Raw genomic sequence first — 20,840 nt, 5'->3', positions numbered from 1 at the left:
TTTTCCTATCCTTAAACCTCTATTTAATATAATTTTCAAGAACAGATTATCTGAATGTTCCTAATACATCATATCAGAATGAAAGATATTCCATGAAGAGTCATTTCAACAAACATTGGAATTAAAATCCACAACAAAGTCATATGTTTGTGTATTTTTGCATGCCATTTGGGTTTTGGTGGTGCAATGGATAAAGTGCCAGGACTGGAGTTGGAAGGACTCATTTTCTTGAGTTCAAATTTGGTCTCAGAACACTAGTTATGTTGCTCTGGGCAAGTCACGTAATCTATTTACCTCAACTTCCCTATCTGTAAAACGAACTAGGGAAAGAAATGGCAAATATGCCAAGCAAATACCAAATGAAATTATGAGAGCTGGATACAACTGAAATGGCTGAACAACAACCAAATTGGCTTTTGTATTAAAAACACTAAAGCATAACCATGAGGTTAAGTGCAAGCAGCTATGTCATACTTTATAAAGGATACTATTACTCTGCTAAAAGTATTTTTTCCTCTACTGTGTCAAATGAACCAGATTTCGTTTAATTATTCTAGTTTTCAGATTCAATTTACTAACTAGAAATGTAAAGTTTTCAATGTATTTAAATCTACAAGCCTAAATTAATCCATATATTGTGACTTCAAAATACTCAAGCATCTTTAGGCAACGTCTAAAGAATGTCAAAATTTGTCTGCCAAAAACAAAGTAAAAATTTCCTCAAAATACATAAACATATTATATATGTGTGGACATATATGTAGATATATAGAAAAAAAAAACTTAGAAATTTTATAGAATCAGTAAGTTGAAAAGTAGAGGAAAAATCTTTAAAAATCTGTAATATTTTAAAGGATATTTTTGGGGTGGGATCCTAGGAATTTTGACAGCCTAAAAGTGAAATCTTGGCTCCCAAATACCTCCCTACCATATAAATGCATCTGAATTTTAAATTTCATTTTAATTTCATTAAACATTGCATTCATGCTGTGGAGAATTCTACTACTTAAAGGTTCTTAACCTGAAATTTGCAAACTTAAAAAAAAAATGCTAACTGTACACTAGTTTATGACTTTAAAAACATATTCTGAAAGGATTCATAGGCTTTACCAGATTGCTTAGGGAGTCTATTATACAAAAAAGTTAAGAATTTCTTTAAAGAGTCATTTCTGATAATAAGTACTTTCTTTTAAAAACTGCAAATAACTTTGGGAAGATTAGGAGATAATGCATTTCATTATGTGTATTAAGAGTGATTGGATTTTAATTCCTAAAATTTAGCTAGCATGAAGAAACTGGAATGAGGGGAAAGACGAGATGACAGATAAGGGTTGGGAAGAGCATAGAAAATGAGGTGGGAAGAATTTTGCCTGTTTTAAAATTTTGCCCAGGACTGACCCTATGAAAAAGAAAGAAGGAGAAAGTTTAACCAATTATCTTCTTTCCCTTTAGATGATTTCTGGATTCCAAAATCCCCCCAAAATTAATTATATAGATTTGTGGATTGACTAGACCACTTAAATTATCAAAATGTTTGCCTATGGCAAAAAAATTCAAGTTCCAAATAAATTTTGCAACAAAACCTACTTATAACGTAGGTGCTACTCATGCACATTTAGACATTTCTTAACAGAAAAGTCTCAGGTACCTCTTTTTTTTTTTTTTTTTTTTGAAACTAAATGGAATTATGGAACTCAGGACTTTTGTGCACACAGAAACTGTTTCTCATTTCTTTGCCAGGCATATGGTGGTGTAATATCACAGTGAAGGCTCAGGAGCTGCTAGTCCCAAATAAAAGAAACTGCTTGTCCTAGAAACTTAACTTTGATTTACAATGTGTCTAGAATTCAATATTGAGACTGCCCAAATAAGACAGAGAGTAGAAATTGTTTGCACAGAGAGCATATTTGTGCCAATTTATTATAGAATGCAGTTAAAAAATGTTTCAAGGTTAGGTTCTCCAATTAAAAACCACATAACTAGAAACACTTGAACAACTATGTAATGGTGGTTTTTCCTCCTAGTGTGTTGTAAACAGAATTCTGAAAGCATTCAACTACATTATCAGAGCAACTACTGAATAGCTTCCAAACTTTAACAGTTCCTTCAGGGAAACCATATTTCAAATTTCTGAAGCATGCATTATTATTTGGCATTAAGTACTTCAACATGAAACACTTTGCTATGGCAATTTAAGTCCAAAATGTAATACTTATTTACTGGACATACACATTTGCAACTAGGAAAAATAGTGATGTGTAAATTTGGGGAAAGGCACTGCATCCCTCTTCTATAATCACACATTTAATATCCACTTCACATGCTTTGAATCCAAACTCTGTTAAAATGTTTTTAACAGCATCTTCTACAACATACAGATACACAAGTAATTATGTTTGCAATAGTCTCTCATTGCCACATTTTTCACCCAGCTATACATAGCTATGAATATGCTCTAACAGCTTTATTTACAAGTTTATTTTCATATTTCAGTGGAAAAAAAATCAAAATATCTGTGCCAATATTCCCCAACTAGGCCTATAGTTAGCATTCATATTTTAACAAACATTAAATAAGCCCAAATCCCAACAAAATTATACCTAAGCTAAGACTATCCACTTGCTAAATTGTGCAATAAAAAGGCTATTTTCTTAATTCTTCAGGCTAAATTCCACATATGAATGTTAACAACCAGATCAATTTCTTTTGGAAAGCAGTTATATATGGCACCAAATCTTGTCAGTGAATGCATTCCAGCTGTAAGTTGAGTGTCACCAAAAACAGAGGACTAGGATCTAGAAGGGCAATAAATATTAAAGACTTTTTCAACATCAAAGAAACTTAATAAGAGACTGACACAAAAGTTAGTTCGGAAAAATCAGTAACTACACATGCACAAAATAAGAAAACACAAGGAAAAAGAAAACATTTCAAAATTCCCACATTGTATGTTTTTTTTTAAAAAAAAAAACAATGCTACTGAACTAGATATTCCACACAATGACTGTAGCCTACCACAGGATGAATTCTATCATTATAGATTGTGTAGCAACATAAAACTCTCCCCACATCTGTGATCATCCTTTCTCAGAAACAAAACAAAAACAAAAACAGCCCACCTGAAAAGAACGAGTACAAGTGTCACTTATTGGCTTTTTCAATTCTTTCCCAAATGTCTGATCATCATTAACTCAGTGATGGGCATAAGGCCACTGCAGGGCTCCATGAACACTAACTGATGTGCAGCACTGAGAACAAGGAGAGAGGTGGCCCCTTGCTTCTTTTCTGAGCAACATGAACTGGAAATCTGGCCACAGAGAGCCGTCTTTGTTGCCACCATAAAAACTGTGACCTGACATTTGCACAGTAAAAGATTACTCCCTATGAATGAACAGTGGTTTGGAATTCATCTACACCCTCAGGTCAGTTCAGCTTAAATGAATAGGTGTGTACTCTGGTCTTCTTGTCTGAATAATTTTTGGTTTGGGTTTCTTCATTCCTTCAGCCTCATCTTCTTCTTCATTTTCCTGATCACTCTCACATACATGGACCACCACACTGGGAGTGGTGTCAGTAGCTGCATGCAATTCATATTTTTCACCTGGGAGTGGAAAACAATTATAGGATACCTTAGAAATGTTCCGAACAAGTTAGAAAATGAAATCAAGAAGTAGTAAATGGAAATGCAGCTGGTTAAAAGAACACATTAGTTTGAGTAACTTGCCAAGCAAAGCTGAATAAATTTATGGAAATGTATATTCATCATGACTAGACCAGGGATTCTTAGCCTTTTTAGTGTATAATGAATCTTCTGAAGCACTACAGACACCTTCTCAGAATATTTCTAAATATATAAATGTATATAAAATAAAACACACAGATTATGAAGGAAACATGTTGAAAAAAACCAAGAACAACCACCAAAAAATTTATTCCCATAGCAACCAATTCTTCTGAAATAAAAAGAAATTCACAGTTCATTTGTAATAATGTTAATGATTGGGGGGGAATTGAGAACAGACCCACAGACAGGTTTATTTTGTATCTTAAGGCAAGTTGACAAACCCTAGATAACTACCAATTGTACCAAAAATACTCAGCACAAAAAAAAAAAAAAAAAAAAAAAAAATTCATTTTTACTGTTCAAATGTGTTTTGTGAAACAGTCAACATTTTAATACTTTGAGGATTTATCCATACATCAAGTGTGTTTTCTCCTTTAAAAAAGACTAGTAATTATCTACCTATGCCATAATAGGCAGTCCCCATAGCCTGTTTTGTCTTCAATCACCCTGCAGCCAGTTTGTTAACTAGCATTTTTTAAATTTAGTGAGATAGTCCATCTCTGAGTCTGTATCTGAAATCTTTCTATCTCAGCTGATTATGTCAGAACTTGTATTCCACTATTCCACTAAGATAACCTGGAAATTACAGGGCTATCTGTGTGATACAATGAGATAACACAGGACTTCAGTGGTGATGTCTAAGGGCTATATGTTGATCAGAAACTCTCTGGGCTTGCCCACGAGTAACCTTGTTACTTTAGAGTCTCCCTAAGTTGGCACAGTAATTGGAAAAGAAAAGCTTGAAGAGTTGGATAGGGCCACTTGGTGGGGAAAGAAGTGGGGTCCCCTTTAAGGACTTTGCAGCCTTTCCAACTATTGCTGTATACATTCTAACTTGGGTTTAGGAGGGGAAGAAAGGAGAACTTATGGAGCAAACCCCAAATATAGCCCAAGATATATCATCACTACATGTGTTTTCTCTCTTAGTCTGATACTTTCTAGGTAATCACATAAGATCTTTCTATAGATTTTTCAGTGATGTGAGGTTGGAACTTGACTTGAAAAGAAAAAGTTCTGACTGTGGCAACATTCTGCTCCTTTCTCTCCAATTTGGGCCTGCTTCCAGAAATAAATTTATTGAGCCCTGTGTATTCTAGGTCACACATAGGGAGGTTCTATCAACCTTCAACTGAAAAAGACAATCTTTTCTTTATTCTGTATGTGATATTATAAAATTTAGGTTGAGCTTTTTTTTTAACACTGGTGGTCTTCCTGTTTCATAAATGTAAAAGAGGTAACTTTTCTAACATAAAGAAGTTGTAATAAATCAAATATTATATAGTCTATTATTTTTAAAAATGATTTGGAGTCATTTTCCGACTCTGGGATTGGAGGCTGGGGGTGGGGTAGTCACATAAAACTACATAGGAAAGCTTTTTGCAGATTAAGAGAACTTAATTCCATTTTCTCAAAATCACAGCAATGGCTTTGAAGAGTTATGTAACATTGGTGGATGTAGTTGTAATGTATCACCAAAAATAAGCATTTCTGACTTCTGTATGATAAAGCTATTATAATTGTTATTGAGTGAAAAAACAACAACTATGCAGGAATTCTCATCTCAATCTTATGATTGGCAGAATCACTGAAACTCCCCTCCAGTTCTCTGCTAACAATTCACTATAATATGGCTATGCTCTGAGTTCTTACAGGCTAGGTTATCAGAAAAAGCCTATGAAGTTGGGAAGGCTCTGTGGATGAGCCCAGGAATTGATTGTCTGTCCTTAGAGATAATTTGTTATCAAGGTTGTGAGATGCCCAGGGTCACATAGTCAAGTGTCTGAGGCTAGATTTGAACTCAGATCATCCTGACTACAGTGCTGGTGTTCTATCCACTGTACAACTTTTAACTGGCTCTGTTTATTTTAAATTGTCTTTCATTTTATTTTAGAATATAGTCACCATAAAAGCATAAGAAAAAAGTCTAGAAGTTAAAGTTTGCTTTTTGTCATTGGTACAGATGTTGGAAGATTTTGCCTTTTTGTACCTTGGTATGAGAGTGTAATAGTTGCTATTTGAAAAAGTGAGATTCCCGGTTTTTCTACTCTGAGGCAGGATAAGGAAAAAAGAAGAGAGCCAAATGAGTTAAACTCAGGAAAGTCTAATATATTTCTTTTTTACTGTCTAGCTAGTTTACCATTTTATTGAGTTTTCTTTTGAAATGCTTTCCTAACCTGTCCATCTATTATGGTATGTGGCACAGGGGTCAAATTTAAGAAAAGTCTTTAAGACTGAATTAGATTAAAAGTACAGTAGAAAGGCCCATTATTGTAAAGAGCAGGAGTTATGTAAATCAAGGCCAGGTTGCTTTTGTTTTTTGAGTAAGCTACTTTTAAAATAAAAATCCTAGAGAGGTACTTTACCATTTTTAAAGATGTGAGAAATAATCATTTAAGTACTTTTGGTCTAACAAACAAAACTACTTAAGAAATGTTCTTTTTTCTTCAGAATTCTGAAATATAAGTTCCTTCTTGCTATCCATGCTAAGAAAGCCTTGGACCTACTAGAAGATATCTAAAGATGCTCTGTTACTCCAATATATTTTACCACCAGATTGTGATTTGACCTCCTTTGTGAGAAGATTAGCAGTGAATAATTCTGATTCTTCATGTAATTCCCAAAGGGAACTTTCAGTTTAGAATCTTGATCTGACATGCTGATGAATCAAGAACATCAAATTCTCAGAGAAAAGAACTATAATATTCTTCACTGAACACTGAGAGCTGAGACTTCTTGGGAATTTCTGTGCTTCATAAAGAAGGCTCAGGAGGAAATGAATATAGTATTTGCTCAACTGTCTTTAATACATGACCCTCTTCTCCTCCCCCTCCCCATTTTGGCTCTCCATCCTCCTTCATCAATTTTTGTTAAGGAAAAGGGAAGGGGGGAAAAGGTCTTTCTGATATCATTTCATTCAAACCAATTGCTCAGAGTTTCTAGGATCATAGATATTGAGTATGGGGAGGACTTTTGAGGTTATATAATCCAACATGAGGAATGTTTTATAATGTTTGCATCAGTAACTATTAATTTTCTTGACAGTCTTTGAGAGTAATAGAATTTATCAAATGACAGCATATGAAAGAATTATAATCTCTCACTATTTTAGCAAGTCTAGTAGGAAAATGTGTTCATAAACTCCATATGAAGTCTTTTTTACATGAGTGGGATAAAAGTGATTCACTACTGATCTTTAACATAATCCCTATTCTCAGGTACTATAAACGGAAGTTAATATGAGAATTGGAACAATGAATCCAACCATCCTATCACTGAATATAGTCTCCTGCAGGAGATATATTTTCACTTTTCTGCTAATTGTTTTAATTCCATTTGACCTTGAAAAAAACCTCTTTTTCACTTTCTGGCAAAATATAATGCATCAATCACCAGGAGATTTGAAGTCCTCTATTCAGTCAATAAAATAATTTTAGAGGTGGGAACCTCGTTACTGCTCTACTATGGTCATGCTCTGTCTTGCCTCATAGAATGGCCCACACTGGATCTGAAGGTAGAGGACCTGGCTCCTGATCTTGGCTTAGTCATTAACTACCTGTGTGATGCTGGACAATCATTTAATTTTTATGAGACTCGGGTTTTTCATTTGCAAAAAAGTGGTCTGGGCTAGTTAATTTCAAAGGTTCCTTCCAGCTTGAAATCTATGATTATGATTCCAAGAAATTACCATCTCCCTAACAGCAGAATTCTCTGTTCATCACATAAAGTTGAGACGCAGGTATATGTATTCATTGTCAGGTGGATCAAATACTAAAAATGAATTAAAATATTAAAAATAAGAACCACTGCCTAGCACAGTGCTTTATATATATCAGGGATTAAAATTTTTTTTCCCAATTAAAATTTTATTTTTTTCTTTCTTCTACTCCCTTTTCCCCAAGCTTTCCATGGAAAAATAAAAACATTAAACCAATAATATAAGCTAAAAGCTTATTATACTGAACTGAATTCAGCTCTGAGGAGAAGAATGAAAATGTGCTTGGTTTAAATCATATGAAATGTAAAAAGGAGGAGGATATCTTTGAATTTTAACATCTTCACAATCTCCTTTTCTCTTCCCATTCTTTTGTTTCACTCCCCAGACCTCTATCATTGTTACATCTGTCATAAGAATAGTCCTTACCTGGCCCTAGTTTGGAGATAGCATATAAAAGATCATAATTAATGACTGGAGTAGCATCTTCCACTTGTTTCCAGCCAACAGGAGGAGAGGCAGGAGGAGAAATCAAAAACTGTTTGTCTGGATTAGGTGGAGCCAAGTGTGAACTTCCTATGTGCAAGGTCTAAAGAGAAAAAACAAATTATCAACATAAACATTTTCAGAAGGAATTATCAGCAAGCAACTAAAGCATAGGAAAAAAAAGTTCTTTCATTGTACTATAATCTGTTATACTATAAATTATTAAATATAACTGAAATGCCTGAAAAAAAGAGTTGTAAAACTGAGGAAAGAATGCGGTGTGACCTTGGGAAAATCACTGAAACTCTCTGAGTCCCAGTTTCAAAATCTTAGACTAAGAGATATGGGGACGAAAATCCTTGTACTATCTTCTTCAAAGGTGACTATACGAGCTAACATAGGTCAATACTATGTAATCATATTAATAAACATATGTGAACTTTAAAAAAATGTTCTACATTTAGAGTGCCCTCTTAGTAAAGCTTATAGATATAGGCAAGGAGTTTAGGACTAGAAATCCTTCTTGTTCAATTTTAGTCCAATCTTTTCATCAAATCCATATATCGGCTGTAATACTGGCTTGGTGTTTGGGTCACTGAAATTTACTGCTACTTATCACATTATTACAAAGAATGTTGCTAAAATGATATTTGCACAAAAAGATATTTTTCTGGCTACTAATAAGATCATTATGTTACATTCCTTTTAAACAACAGGATTCTGATAAATGTGAAATATCTGGTAAAAATTTTGGTAGGCAGAATTTTGAAAAGTCTGCTTTCCAGGAGAACAAGAAAAATGAAAAAAGAACAATTTGGTAAGTACTTAAAATAAATATTCAGAAAAAGTATAGGTGAGGTTTCACTTAAGATGATAAGTGCTATTAAGATGATGACAGTAGAGTAACTTGACAGCAAAAAACCAAGGTTGTGGAGAACCTTTAGTCAAGAGGTAAGAGAGCGATTCATAATTTGATGAAGGTATTGAGAACATTATGCCTAAAGAGACTTGACATTTTAAAACTTTATTTTTATTTATTAGCAATCATTTATTAAAAATCCATTTCTTGAGTTTCCATTGGAACATCCCATCTCACTGAAATAACTGCTATAATTAGAAGATGGCAAATTTATACTCTTTTAAGTTATCAATAACATTTTAAAAATGCATTTCTTATGACTTCTTTTCTTTGATCCATTGGGATTACTCTCAATATATCACTAGTATTAATAGCATAGGACATTGGAAAGAACATTGTACTTGATATCAGATGATCTGGGATCTAGGCTGGTCCCATACAAAAAGAATTACTGTTTCAGAAATAGGCAAAACAGAATATGAGGGAAAAGGAACAGGATTTAACAACATCTGGAAAAAGTTTGATGTGATAGTACCTCCACTTAAATTATATGACTTCGGGCAAGTTACTTAAATTCTTTACGTCCGAGTTCAGTTACATATTTAAGGCTAAAAGAGATAATAATGTATTGTGAAAGTGCATTGCAACTTATAAAAGGCTTATTAAGAAATTATTTTTAAAAACATATCAGTTGGAGCAGCTGGGTAGTGCAATAGAGTACCAGCCATGATATCAGGAGGACCTGAATTCAATCTGGCTTCAGTCACTTAACACTTCCTAGATGTGTGATCCTGGGCAAATCACTTAACCCCAATTGTCTCAGAAAACAAAACAAACAAAAAAAACCTATCAGTTTTATGACTAAATTATTAGTCCTCCTTGTGATTATTGATAATAATAAAGCTCTTAATGATGGTGAATGGGGAACTCACTCTCCTTCCCCAGAATGTGCTAAAATTTAGGCAGGCAAAATTTAAAATTTATTAAAAGTATACTACTTATTTGGGTATGACCTTTTTCATGGTTAGATCAGCTGTGGCTTTAAGGATTGAAACTATTGCTATTTGCTAAACTTTCTGATTTATTATCTACTGTGAATAGAGCATAGAAGTAAATATGATGTGAGGCTGATATAGAGTGGATCTCCAGTCACTTTGAATAAATTATATGTGTGTATGTATATATGTACATGTACATACTCATACACATATATGTAGACACAAGGACATAAGTATATATCTGCTACGCCTAGACTAGTTATGTAAATAAACTCAAAATTATTTTCCGATTCACATTTTTCAGGACAGTTTTTTTTTTTCCTGAAAATGCAGAATAAGAAAAAAAAAATGAATTCTGCTTAATAGCCTTGGATTCTGGGGTTATTTTTGGACTATAAGTATAGGATGTTACTAGCCCCCAAATGGGGGCTATATGCAAAGATGACTGCATTCTTGTAAATGCAAAAAAATTAAGACAATCTGGATGTTTAATGATGAGGGAATAATTGAAACAATTGTAGTATAGGAACATAATATAATGTCTTTACATCATGTTGTTTTTCAGCAGTGTCCAAATCATTATGGTCACTGGAGTGGTTTGCTATTTCCTTCTCTAGTTCATTTTTACAGATGAAGAAACCAAGGAAAATAGGGTTAAGTGACTTGCTCAGGTTCACACAGCTAATAAATCTCTAAAGTCACATTTGAACTCAGGAAGATGAGTCTTCTTGATTCCAAGCCCTCTACCTACTTGCCCTACTCTATCAAATATGAAGACTATAAAGAAATGTGCCAAGATTTAAATGAGAGTGAAAAAAGTAGACTAAAAAGCATGAGTATGCACAAATTACAACTATGAAGAAAGAGTACACAGATTTTGGTTGTTGGTAGAAAGTAGGGCAAAGGTGGCCAATTTCACTTCCCTCAGTCTTTCCCCTTAGTTGATTTGTCAACAGAGGGCAGCAGTTGTTCAGCAAAAGAAGCTCAGAAAACAGGATATCACCAGAGAATGTTGATGAAGATGCACTGTCCTAGGCAGGAATCATCTATATTCTGCATGTGTTATATACCTTCCTTCTCAAAATGACCATACCACAATATGCATGATCAGGAAACACAGACAGAAACATCCATATGTGGCTAAGGCAAGAACAATTTCTGTTTCTTGCAAAGTAGATGGCTTCCTCTTTTATGACATTATCAACTTGTTCTCTGCTGGGTGTCTCTGCTGAGCTGCTACCACTTGTTGCTGTTTGTCAGTTGTGATATGGCTTCTTCACTTGAAATGCTTTTGTGTGCTTTCCCAGCAGGGAAGCTTCTTAACTTGGTGGTTAATGTTCTTAACTGAGACTTAGTGACTTTAAGGTAGCTGTAGTTTCTCCCCAAAGAATCCATAGGTTTGGCCAATCCTTTAGCTTCACAGTCCTAGCTATATTTAGTTTTTTTGGTTTTTTTTGTTTATTTGAGATGTAAACCTCAGGCAAACCAAAAGAATTGGAAATAGAAAGCCTTAAGCACATTTGAATTTATCTTTTAACTCCTATTTTCCAGTAGCTGCTTGGGGTCCCTTGGTATATATTTCAGTTATGGTCTGAAGTTCCTTTTAACTTCCTTCAATTTCCTTGGGGGCTAACCTGAATCCCTTTCAAATTAGACTGCACTTAAACTATAAATTAGCTGGATGGAGCTGGAATGATAAGTTTTTTGTCTCTCCATAAACATCCAGTTGCTACACAAACCAACTCAGTAGAAGGACTGCAAAGGACAAGATAGATCTGGCTGAGACAGAGCCTTTGTCCTACTTCTCATAAGTAACCAAATCATGGTACTCCCTACATGTGAAAATAACACAATAATAATGATATCTGTAAAACAGAAAAAATGAGGATGCATGTAAACAAATGACAAATCTGATATTACTTTGTTAATGTCAATTTGCATATTTAGGCTATCCTATAAATGTTGAAAAGCTTATGATTAAATGGATTATCTTATTTTGATTTGTGTTTGTGAAGTTGAAAGCTTGTGTTTGCAGATTATCAAGTTTATATAAGAAAAGCTTTAAAGCAAAGAAAATGAATGAAATAGGTTTATTTTCTATTTTCAAAAATTATCATTACACCCAGATACTTATTTATTTCCATGGCTGATTTCAAATGTATTTCAATATATTCTAAATACGTGTACCTTTATGTTCCTTGTAAACAAAACAAAATATGACCTGCCCATCTTAGATGTTATTAAAAGTGTGACACTAGGGGGTATGTGTGTGTAGAGAATAATGAGGTCATATTTTAGAAGAATACTCCCTACTTCAACTTACCTGAGCAAAATATAATTTCATTTCCTTTCCAAGAAACTCAGTCTTATGAAGCTGCAATCGGGCATCTGCTGCAGACAATGGATTACTGAAGTTTATTCGTACTCGTTTGAAGCTCTTAAAATACTGAAATGTGATGTCCTTGTCATATGTTCTAAAGAGAGATTCAAATTTGGCCTGAAAAGTAACAAAAAGAGAATTTCCAATATGTCAGCCAGTTTTTCAGAGTCTCTTCCTTTACTTGACTGACTATATTATGGGGGATTCAACGAGGTTCCCAGTTATTTTAGAACTGATAAGATTTTTACCTTCCCATTCAAACATAATGCTGCAATATATAGCTCCCTAATAAAGAACTGATATGTAACTTTTTATCTTGTGATTGGTGCCTCTCACCCCACCCTAATGACCTTGGAGAACCTGAGAAATCAGGAACAAATTGTTTTCTAATCTCAATGCTGAAATTCTTTAATTCGATAGAGATTAAGTTTATTGGACTTTAGAATGTTTTCTCTGTCTTGGCTGAATAAAAAAACTCATGTTTAAAGGCTTACTTCTTTTTTTTTTTTTTTTTTTTTTTGTGGACATATATAGAACAATTATTTGCTAAAACCATTTGTAAATTGGTACTACCCAAATATAGAGAACCATGTTATGCAAGGCTTAAAAAAATATACGAATCTAAAATCCATTTTGATGGAAAGTAAGTTAAAAACAAGTTAATGAAACAGTATTTTTAATTCAATAGAGACAATGAACAATTTGTCTTATTTTTTCCTTTTAATCATTATTAACAAAATAAGGGGTTAAAAATAACGCAAAACAAATCGTTGTTTTTATACATTTTTGCCTCCCTGAGCTATTAATGCAGATGAGTAATTATGTGAAATTGGATATCTTAGTAATACAAACTTGTTTTTATTAGAAGTTTATAAATAGAATACATAGTATTTTATTTAAAAGCAGATATCATCAGTTTCTCATTATAAATCCTCCATAAAGAGCAATCTACACTTATCAGGATGTTATTGTTCCCTAAAGCAATTTATCATAATCTAAAGTGAGAAGCAAATAAAAGATACACGTAGCTATAAAGAAATTAATTAAAAAAAAAAAAAAGAGTTGAAAATTCAATTAATCTAACATTCCTGGAGTTTGCTTCTTTCTTACCTTACTATATCTTGTACTGATTTGCTTACATGTGATACCTGTTCCTCTTCCCCAATTCCTGCTTCAAAAATATAAGCTCCTTGAGGGAAAAGATTATTTTATTTTTGCAAGCATCTCTACAGTGCTTTGCAAAATACTTTTTTATACTTTGTTATCTCATTTGATTATCGTTCAAACTTCTGGGAGGCAGATACTGTTATTATTTTAATTTTATAGATGAGAAAACTAAGATTCTGGGAAGTTAAAGGTCTTAGAAAGGATTAAAACTCCTATTACACAAGAATGATAGTTAAAACAATTTTGTCTTCAAATCAAACATTCTATATACTAAAGTATAATGTGACTTCTATTTATATCCATTCATATTTCTCCCCAAGTATTTTTAAGAAAATTAAACTATATATTCAAAGCATGTTAGATAACATCTAGTCTGAACTTCTTATTTTATCTGATGAGATTAGAGTCAATATTAGGAATAAAAATTTAGGTGCCCTGATTCACACTGTTTGGTTACAATATAGAAATATAATAGATACAAGAGGCAAGACTCCCAACAAGGAGATCAGTTCATAGTAGTGGGCTGGGTATAAATACTAGTTTATAACACACTATATTCTTTCACTGCTACTGAATCATTTCCTTATTAATTCGCTATAAGAATTCTAAGGCAATCAAGGAGTATACTTTTACAATTCCTAATAAATTAACAAAAATCCACTTTCTCACTAATCACTTAGCTTCAATCCTCTCCAACAGTTCATAAGTAAACCAGAAAAATCTCTTTTCTTATATGCTTTTGATCCTCTATCTCAACCCTGCTCTCATAGACTAAAACAAAATCAAGGTTACTGGCCATATAATTTATTTCAGTAGCAAACAATCATACAAAACACAAATAAATATTTATAATCCATAATGTATTATTAATAATTAATGTAATATTAATAATTCTTATAAAAAGTTCATAATCCATGACAGTGAAAAAAACTCAATCTATTATTTGTATAATATAAAGAGTATATAATAGAATGCTTTGTTCACTATTGGCACTAATTTCTACCCAACTCCAAACAGTTCTCTCAGAATGATAATCAAGTCTTCCAGGAATTCTCTTCAAGATGTCTCTTCTGAATAAGAGTTAAACTCGGGACTTTCATAGTGTCTCTTCAGGTTCTCTCTTAACCTTACTCCCAATCTCTCTCTCTCTCTTTTTTTTTTTTTCCTAAGCCTGGGGTTAAGTGACTTGCCCAGGGTCACCCAGCTAGGAAATGTTAAGTGTCTGAGACCAAATTTGAACTCGGGTCCTCCTGAATTCAAGGCTGGTGCTCTATCCACTGCGCCACCTAGCTGCCCCACTCCCAATCTCTCACAAGAATAAATAACTAAATCAGCTTAGTCTTTGAACAGATTCTTAATAGATGTTTAACTCCTTGAATCCCAATATTGCACAAGAATGATAGTTAACCTCTATTGATCCCAATTCTTTCACAAGGAGATAACTTACAATTTTTGATTTTAGGAAACAGCAGTTTAAACTTAAAATAAATCTCCTTGCACTAAAATTAATTGTCAATTCTCTGCAAGATTCTCTTCCCTATTAAAGTTATGGTCACAATATTTCTGAGGAAGAGGCTATTGAAACTGATATTAAGAAAATTATCTCTATCTATCCAGGAATAATAATGTCAAGAATTTTCTGTTTTTGTCTTTGTATGCCCAATACCTTACACAATACCTAGCACAATACCTTACAAATAATAAGTGAAGAATAACTGCTGTTATTAATAACAAATGCTGCCATTCAATAAACGGATTATATGTTTGTTAAGGGGAAAAATTAGATGATCAGAATTCATATGAAACATTTAAATGTTAAAACAGCTAGCTAGATTGTAAGAAATGTTAATAGGCAAACTAGGAAGGAAAAAAAAGCCTATATAGTAACAACAATTGCCTAGGTTTTCATTTGGTGAACCATCTCTGTATTTCATTAATTATTATCACTTCTTTCTCAAGAAAGCTATGCTTTTTAGGAAGGAATTGAGACTCTATACTTCAAATATTTACTCTGGTTTTAGATTTTACAATTATTTCTTCCTCCTTATGAACCAGAAATAGATAAAACAAAAAAATTGATCACATAGACCCCATTTCCATAAAAAATGCAAATAATGTGCTCTCTTCAGATTGTCAATACTAGTTTGTACTAAAGTACTAACTTCCCCAAAAAAAGAATTTTTGAGGAAAGTTTACTGTCTTTTGTAAAGTATTCATAGACACAAATGCTAACTTCTGTTTTGATTCTTTATATCCCAAAATCTCTTTCCATGTGCCTCAGGTTGCGATTTTCAAATTTAAAAAAATTTTTTTTCTCAAACCTTGCTTAAAACACTCTACAAGATAACATTGATATTGAAACAATGCCCAATAGTTAAAAATCCCAGAACTAAATTTTTATATTACATTAATTTTGGAAGCCTTACCCTGGTTTCGCTTTCGCAGAAGACATCACTGTGTGCAACACAGGCAATCAAGGAGCTAAAACTGTAGTTAAAATTTCTAAAATGCATCTTGCCTTTTTTGTGTAACCACTAATGGTAAAATCCCAAATGGAGTACTTTTTAAAGGAGCTACAAGTTCCTTTGGTAGAGAGTATTTATAAAGAAAAGCAGTCTGGCCCCATGGGGAAAAAAAGAGTAGCTTTCAAAGTATCCAGTTTGGGACAGCAAATTCCTGAGTAAAGTCCTGCATGCTTACAGGCAGTCAGGGACAAAATGTAAGCTTCTACTGGAAAGAGGTGACGTCAGCACATTAGTCACTTTCCCTATGCTAATTAACTTTGCTCTGGGAGGATGGAAAAAACAGCTGAGGTTTGCACAGCAGCTGCTTTATCAACTCCTTTTGCAGCATAGTTTCCATTGGTAGTAATTCCATTCAGTGCTCAGACAACATGCTCCTCACTTGAATGGGATGACTCTCTCTAAGATGGAAAATGTTACTGCAGAAAAGGACGAAGGTCTATAGAAGTAAACAGTAATTACCCTTAGGGAAATTTCAAGGGCTCTTGGAAACTTGGAAACAAATCTCTTAGCATTTGTAATCACTGTGCTTTCTGAAAAACTTGAGATTTTGAAATGCCTTGATCAATAAATCTAATAGTAAAATTAATTTTGAAATATAATTTTTCATATTTAATTTTTGACTGGATGAATGTTTCAATTACTATTTATTAAGTTGTGTTTCAACTCTTTATTAAAGGAAAAAAAAAAAGAATCCTTCAAGTTTATTTTTACAAGGAGCCTAAGCATTTCTTTAGAAAATCTTAAGCTTGACCATTCTTGCTGTCTGAAATCTAAAAGTATCCTTCTCCTAGACAGACAGACAGAGAGACAGACACACATACATACATGCACACAAATCACACAATAATGAGACTTCTTTCTTAAACTGCATGGGGATCAGTGTTATGAAAGGGAGAACAGAGACAGATACAGCCTTACCTGAAGACCAAAGTTTAGTTGTACTTTTTTCATGTAAGATTATACACAAACCTGGGTGAACATACTAGGAGAGTTAAAATTTTTTGCTGCTTTCCACTTCAAACTGTTGTCAAAATGCTAAATTTTTACCAACTCAAAGGACTAAGAAAGTACTTCCGTTCCTTAATAATCCTTCCAATTTCTTTTTACAATGTATGTATATAACCAGATTATTTAAAAACCTTTGTCTAGTAAAGAGCATTTGGACTTTCAAAGTAAAGGAGTGCTGGTGGTAGCAATAAGAATGTAAATTTAAAAATCAATTTTGAAGAATTCTTAAAACTTTTTGAGTGGTTTTAAAAAAACAAACAAGACAAAAACTTAACAGTGAATGTATTCCATCCAAAAAAGACAAACATAATTTTACTAATCAAGATATTTAATTGTGATGCAGTTTGACTAGCTGCCAAATTATGTAGACCTGTAAGAAATACATTATATAGATTTTCCCATACCAATTAACCATCATTTTCAATCTGAAAAGATCTAAATGTACATATTTTAAAACCTGCTAAAAAATAAAGGACATACTAATTCCCATAGCTAATGTTGTTCTTTGAGGTTGCTGGGGACTGCTTATTGCACTGTCTATTACTGAAGAATTTGCCATTCCACTGCCAAGATTCAGTTGCTTAACCTGGACATAGATTTAGGGCTTGGGGTGTGGTGGAAGGAAGAATTCTGGTTTTTGTTTTTGTTTTTTTCTTTTTTGGAAGTCTTTAATTTCTTTCCACCCTTTCTGATTAGGTAGAAATGATTATGGAATGTCCTCCACCCATTCTATCATCTTGTCTTTTTTTTCCAGTTATGTGAGGAAATATAAAACATTAAAAGTTTTTTTAAAAAAGGATTTTCTGGTCCAAATGCCTCATTTGCAGGTGAAGAAATTGAAGTCCAAGAGATATGAAGTGACATTCACAAAGGCACACAGAAAAGTTGTGATGTGTTAAATTATATTTCTAATCCACTTTTCTAACCACTGTACTACATCGTCAAAAGAATGGAGGTAAAAAATGGTTTTGTTGATAGTCAGAGAACAAGAAAATTATATGAGAAGAAATATAAGGAAGAGGAAATTCTACCTTCATTGCTCTTCCGAGTAAAGTTAAGTGAGCTTGAGAAAAAGCACTTAAAACAGCAGCAATCAAATTATGTTTTTAGTTATGTTTTTAATATTTGCTTGATGATATAGAGACAATAAATGAAATTATTTGGCATAGCCTTAACTGAAAGACCAAAATTCACATGGACTTTTTTCATTTAAGATTACATACAAGCCTGGGTGAACATATTAGGAAAGTTAACAAGATTTTAGATTTCATGATTTTTAAATTATCATTCTACAAAGAAAGAGCATATTTCTTACATAAGGCTCCTCTTTCCATCACAGGTCTGCGTTTGATATAAGATTTCACTTTAATTTACTTTAGTGGAATGGTTAGCATCTATTTTTTGGTGAGTTGCTGCTATTTAAATTCTTAATTTTCAACAACTATTTCTGGTGGCCAAAAATTGCAAAGAACCATTGAAAAACCTTAATATGGTTCAAGGATTTTGTAGCTGAGGTTGGATTAGAACACTTCCCATGGCAAAAAGATCCTTTGGTTATGCTCTCTGACCTCTTATTAAAGGACATGTTCAACCAAAGGTTTATGGTTAGTACCTGGATCCTTGTGATTATAAGCTGTGCCAAAAATGACTGACAAGTAAGCCAAGAAAAATATGAAATAAATCAATATGTCAGTAAAGATTTATTAGGTGCCTACAATGTGCCAGGCACTGTATTAAGAACCAGAAATACAAAAAGAGGTAAAAAATAATCTCTGCTGTCAAAGACTACACAGAACGAAGAAGGTAATAGCATGCAAACAATTATGTTCAAACAAGACAGATTTAGGTTAAATTGAAATAATCAACAGAGAGAAGGCACTAGATTTAGGAGGAATCCAGCAGTTTGTTTCTTTGAGTATGTCACTAGGGACTGCCAGCTCTCTTTTGGACTTACAACAAGGAAGGGAGAGGATATTTCTTTTCTAGGTCCTAGGCAGCAGATATTGTGGCTACATGCATATGTCAGTGAGAACCTGAGCTTCCCTAGGGAAGCTGGCAACTGGATCTTAAGTCCTTAGCTGCCTTTTCTGCTCAACATTTCTTTTCTGGGTCACAGGTGATGGAACAGTGCTGTCCTAAGGGATGGATGTTTCCAGGCTTGGTGGCTCAAGAGATGCAGAGTCACTGAATTGAGTGCCATTTCCAAATAAGAGTTGCTCTCTACAATGATTCTCAGAGGACGAGTGGACCACTAATAGGAAGCCCAGAAGCTGAGATGAGATAGGAGAGCATTCTAGGCAATGAAAATGTAGAGGCTGAGATAAATAAAGTACTCTAATCCAAACATCTCACTTCAATTCCGTAAGAGAAAGACCACTAACCTGAGAATCAGGAGCATGGAATTTTGGTCTTGGTATTACCCTGTTACTAGCTGTCTGAAAGGATAAAATCACTTAACTTCTCTGCAGCTCAGTTTTCTCATCTATAAAAAAAGGAATTTGGCTTAGTTCATTTATTCTGTAATTCTTTGATACTGCTACCATCACAATGGTGATCTATATGAACCATTGTTAGGATTACAAGGTGAGAACTCAGGTTGTCTGGGCATATCCTGAGGCCCAGAAGAAAAAAGAAATTTTAAGATTGCTGATTTTTTTTTTACAGTGAAAATAGAAAGAAAATGTGTTTAGTAACCATCCCTCATATCTCTTCACAAAAAAGAAATTAAATTTCATTAGTTGTTTTATTTATCTCAAACAAAAGAAACTAAACCAAGATAACACCATGACTATTTAGTAATTTTTTAAAAGAAATATGTGTGGATAACTTACTTATATTAATCAAAAATCAGGACCAGAATAATCCTATTTAGAGGAAGGCATTCAAATAAATGAAGAAGTTAGAGATAAAAAAATAATTCAAAGATACGTCAGCTAGATTTGAATTCTTAAACAGACTCAATCACTTAAGAAATCAACACCAAATACTCTTTAAAAGGGGTATTAATCATGTTTATCATCAATAGTCAACACTATATGGTTTCTAGTCCTATATGTTAGATAATCACAATGTTATTTATTTTAATCTTTTGAATAAAAGTTTTCCTGTATGTCATTCAACTAGTTTTTCTAAAATTTCCAAAGGTTTAATTAAACTATTGAGTATGAGTGAATTTATCAAAATGAAATGTTCTATAATTTGCTATTTATTTCTTCAAGAAGTTATGCATAACTAAAATGAAAAATCTAAAATCTGATGAACATGCCCATTGACCAAATTATCATAGTGAGCTTCTGCTGCCACTTAAAAAAAAAAAAAAAAAAAAAAAAAAAAAAAAAAAGTATTTATTTGTGAGGCAGCTGGGGTCACACAGCTAGAAAGTATTAAGTGCCTGAGGCAGAATTTGAACTCAGGTTTTCCTGACTTCAATGGCTAGTGCTCTATCCAGTGAGCCATCTAGCTGCCCCAACTCTGTCCCATGCTAGACTACTCTCCAGACCCAATGCTGCCCTCTTTTATCCTCGAAGGGATTGTAGTGAGAACTCAATGGGGCCTGTGAGAACTCCTACAGCCAATGAACTTGATCTTTTTAAAGGGGCTTGTGAGAACTCAGGGGCTTGTGGGAAAATACTTCAACCAATGAACTTGCTCTTCTTAAAGGCTGTGTAAACTCCTTTTCAGAATTTCAAAGGTGTAAACTCCCTTCAAAGGCCCCAACCAAAGGTGTGAATTCTGAGCTAAAGAATTGCCCAGACAACCTGAGTTCTCACCTTGTAATATTAACAAACCATCATTTTCAATTTATAGTTATCCTTTAATATATCAATTCTCTTTCCTAATGATTTATTCTTTAGCTTTTAG

At 33.4% G+C, this 20,840-nt stretch overlaps 1 protein-coding gene across 4 annotated transcripts in view; it reads right to left on the bottom strand.

The window, feature by feature from the left end:
• Positions 1 to 1,886: 1,886 nt before the first annotated feature.
• RCAN1 (regulator of calcineurin 1) overlaps positions 1,887 to 20,840 on the bottom strand; it is a 95,812-nt gene continuing 76,858 nt past the window's right edge. For 3 of the 4 annotated variants that reach the window (XM_074300683.1, XM_074300686.1, XM_074300687.1), the window contains 3 exons: positions 12,223 to 12,396; positions 7,986 to 8,145; positions 1,887 to 3,601 (listed from right to left, as the gene is read on the bottom strand). In XM_074300683.1, coding sequence (XP_074156784.1) covers positions 3,429 to 3,601; positions 7,986 to 8,145; positions 12,223 to 12,396 — 507 coding nt within the window. In that variant the 3' untranslated portion in view covers positions 1,887 to 3,428. Of the gene's footprint in view, positions 3,602 to 7,985; positions 8,146 to 12,222; positions 12,397 to 15,872; positions 16,163 to 20,840 lie in introns of those variants that run through there. The other variant, XM_074300684.1, reaches the window with a different exon arrangement.

The sequence above is a fragment of the Sminthopsis crassicaudata genome, chromosome 3, assembly GCF_048593235.1.
Source record: "Sminthopsis crassicaudata isolate SCR6 chromosome 3, ASM4859323v1, whole genome shotgun sequence".
Taxonomy (NCBI): Eukaryota; Metazoa; Chordata; class Mammalia; order Dasyuromorphia; family Dasyuridae; genus Sminthopsis; species Sminthopsis crassicaudata.
Note: the sequence above shows the minus strand (reverse complement) of the source record. Positions and strands in the feature narration are given on the sequence as shown.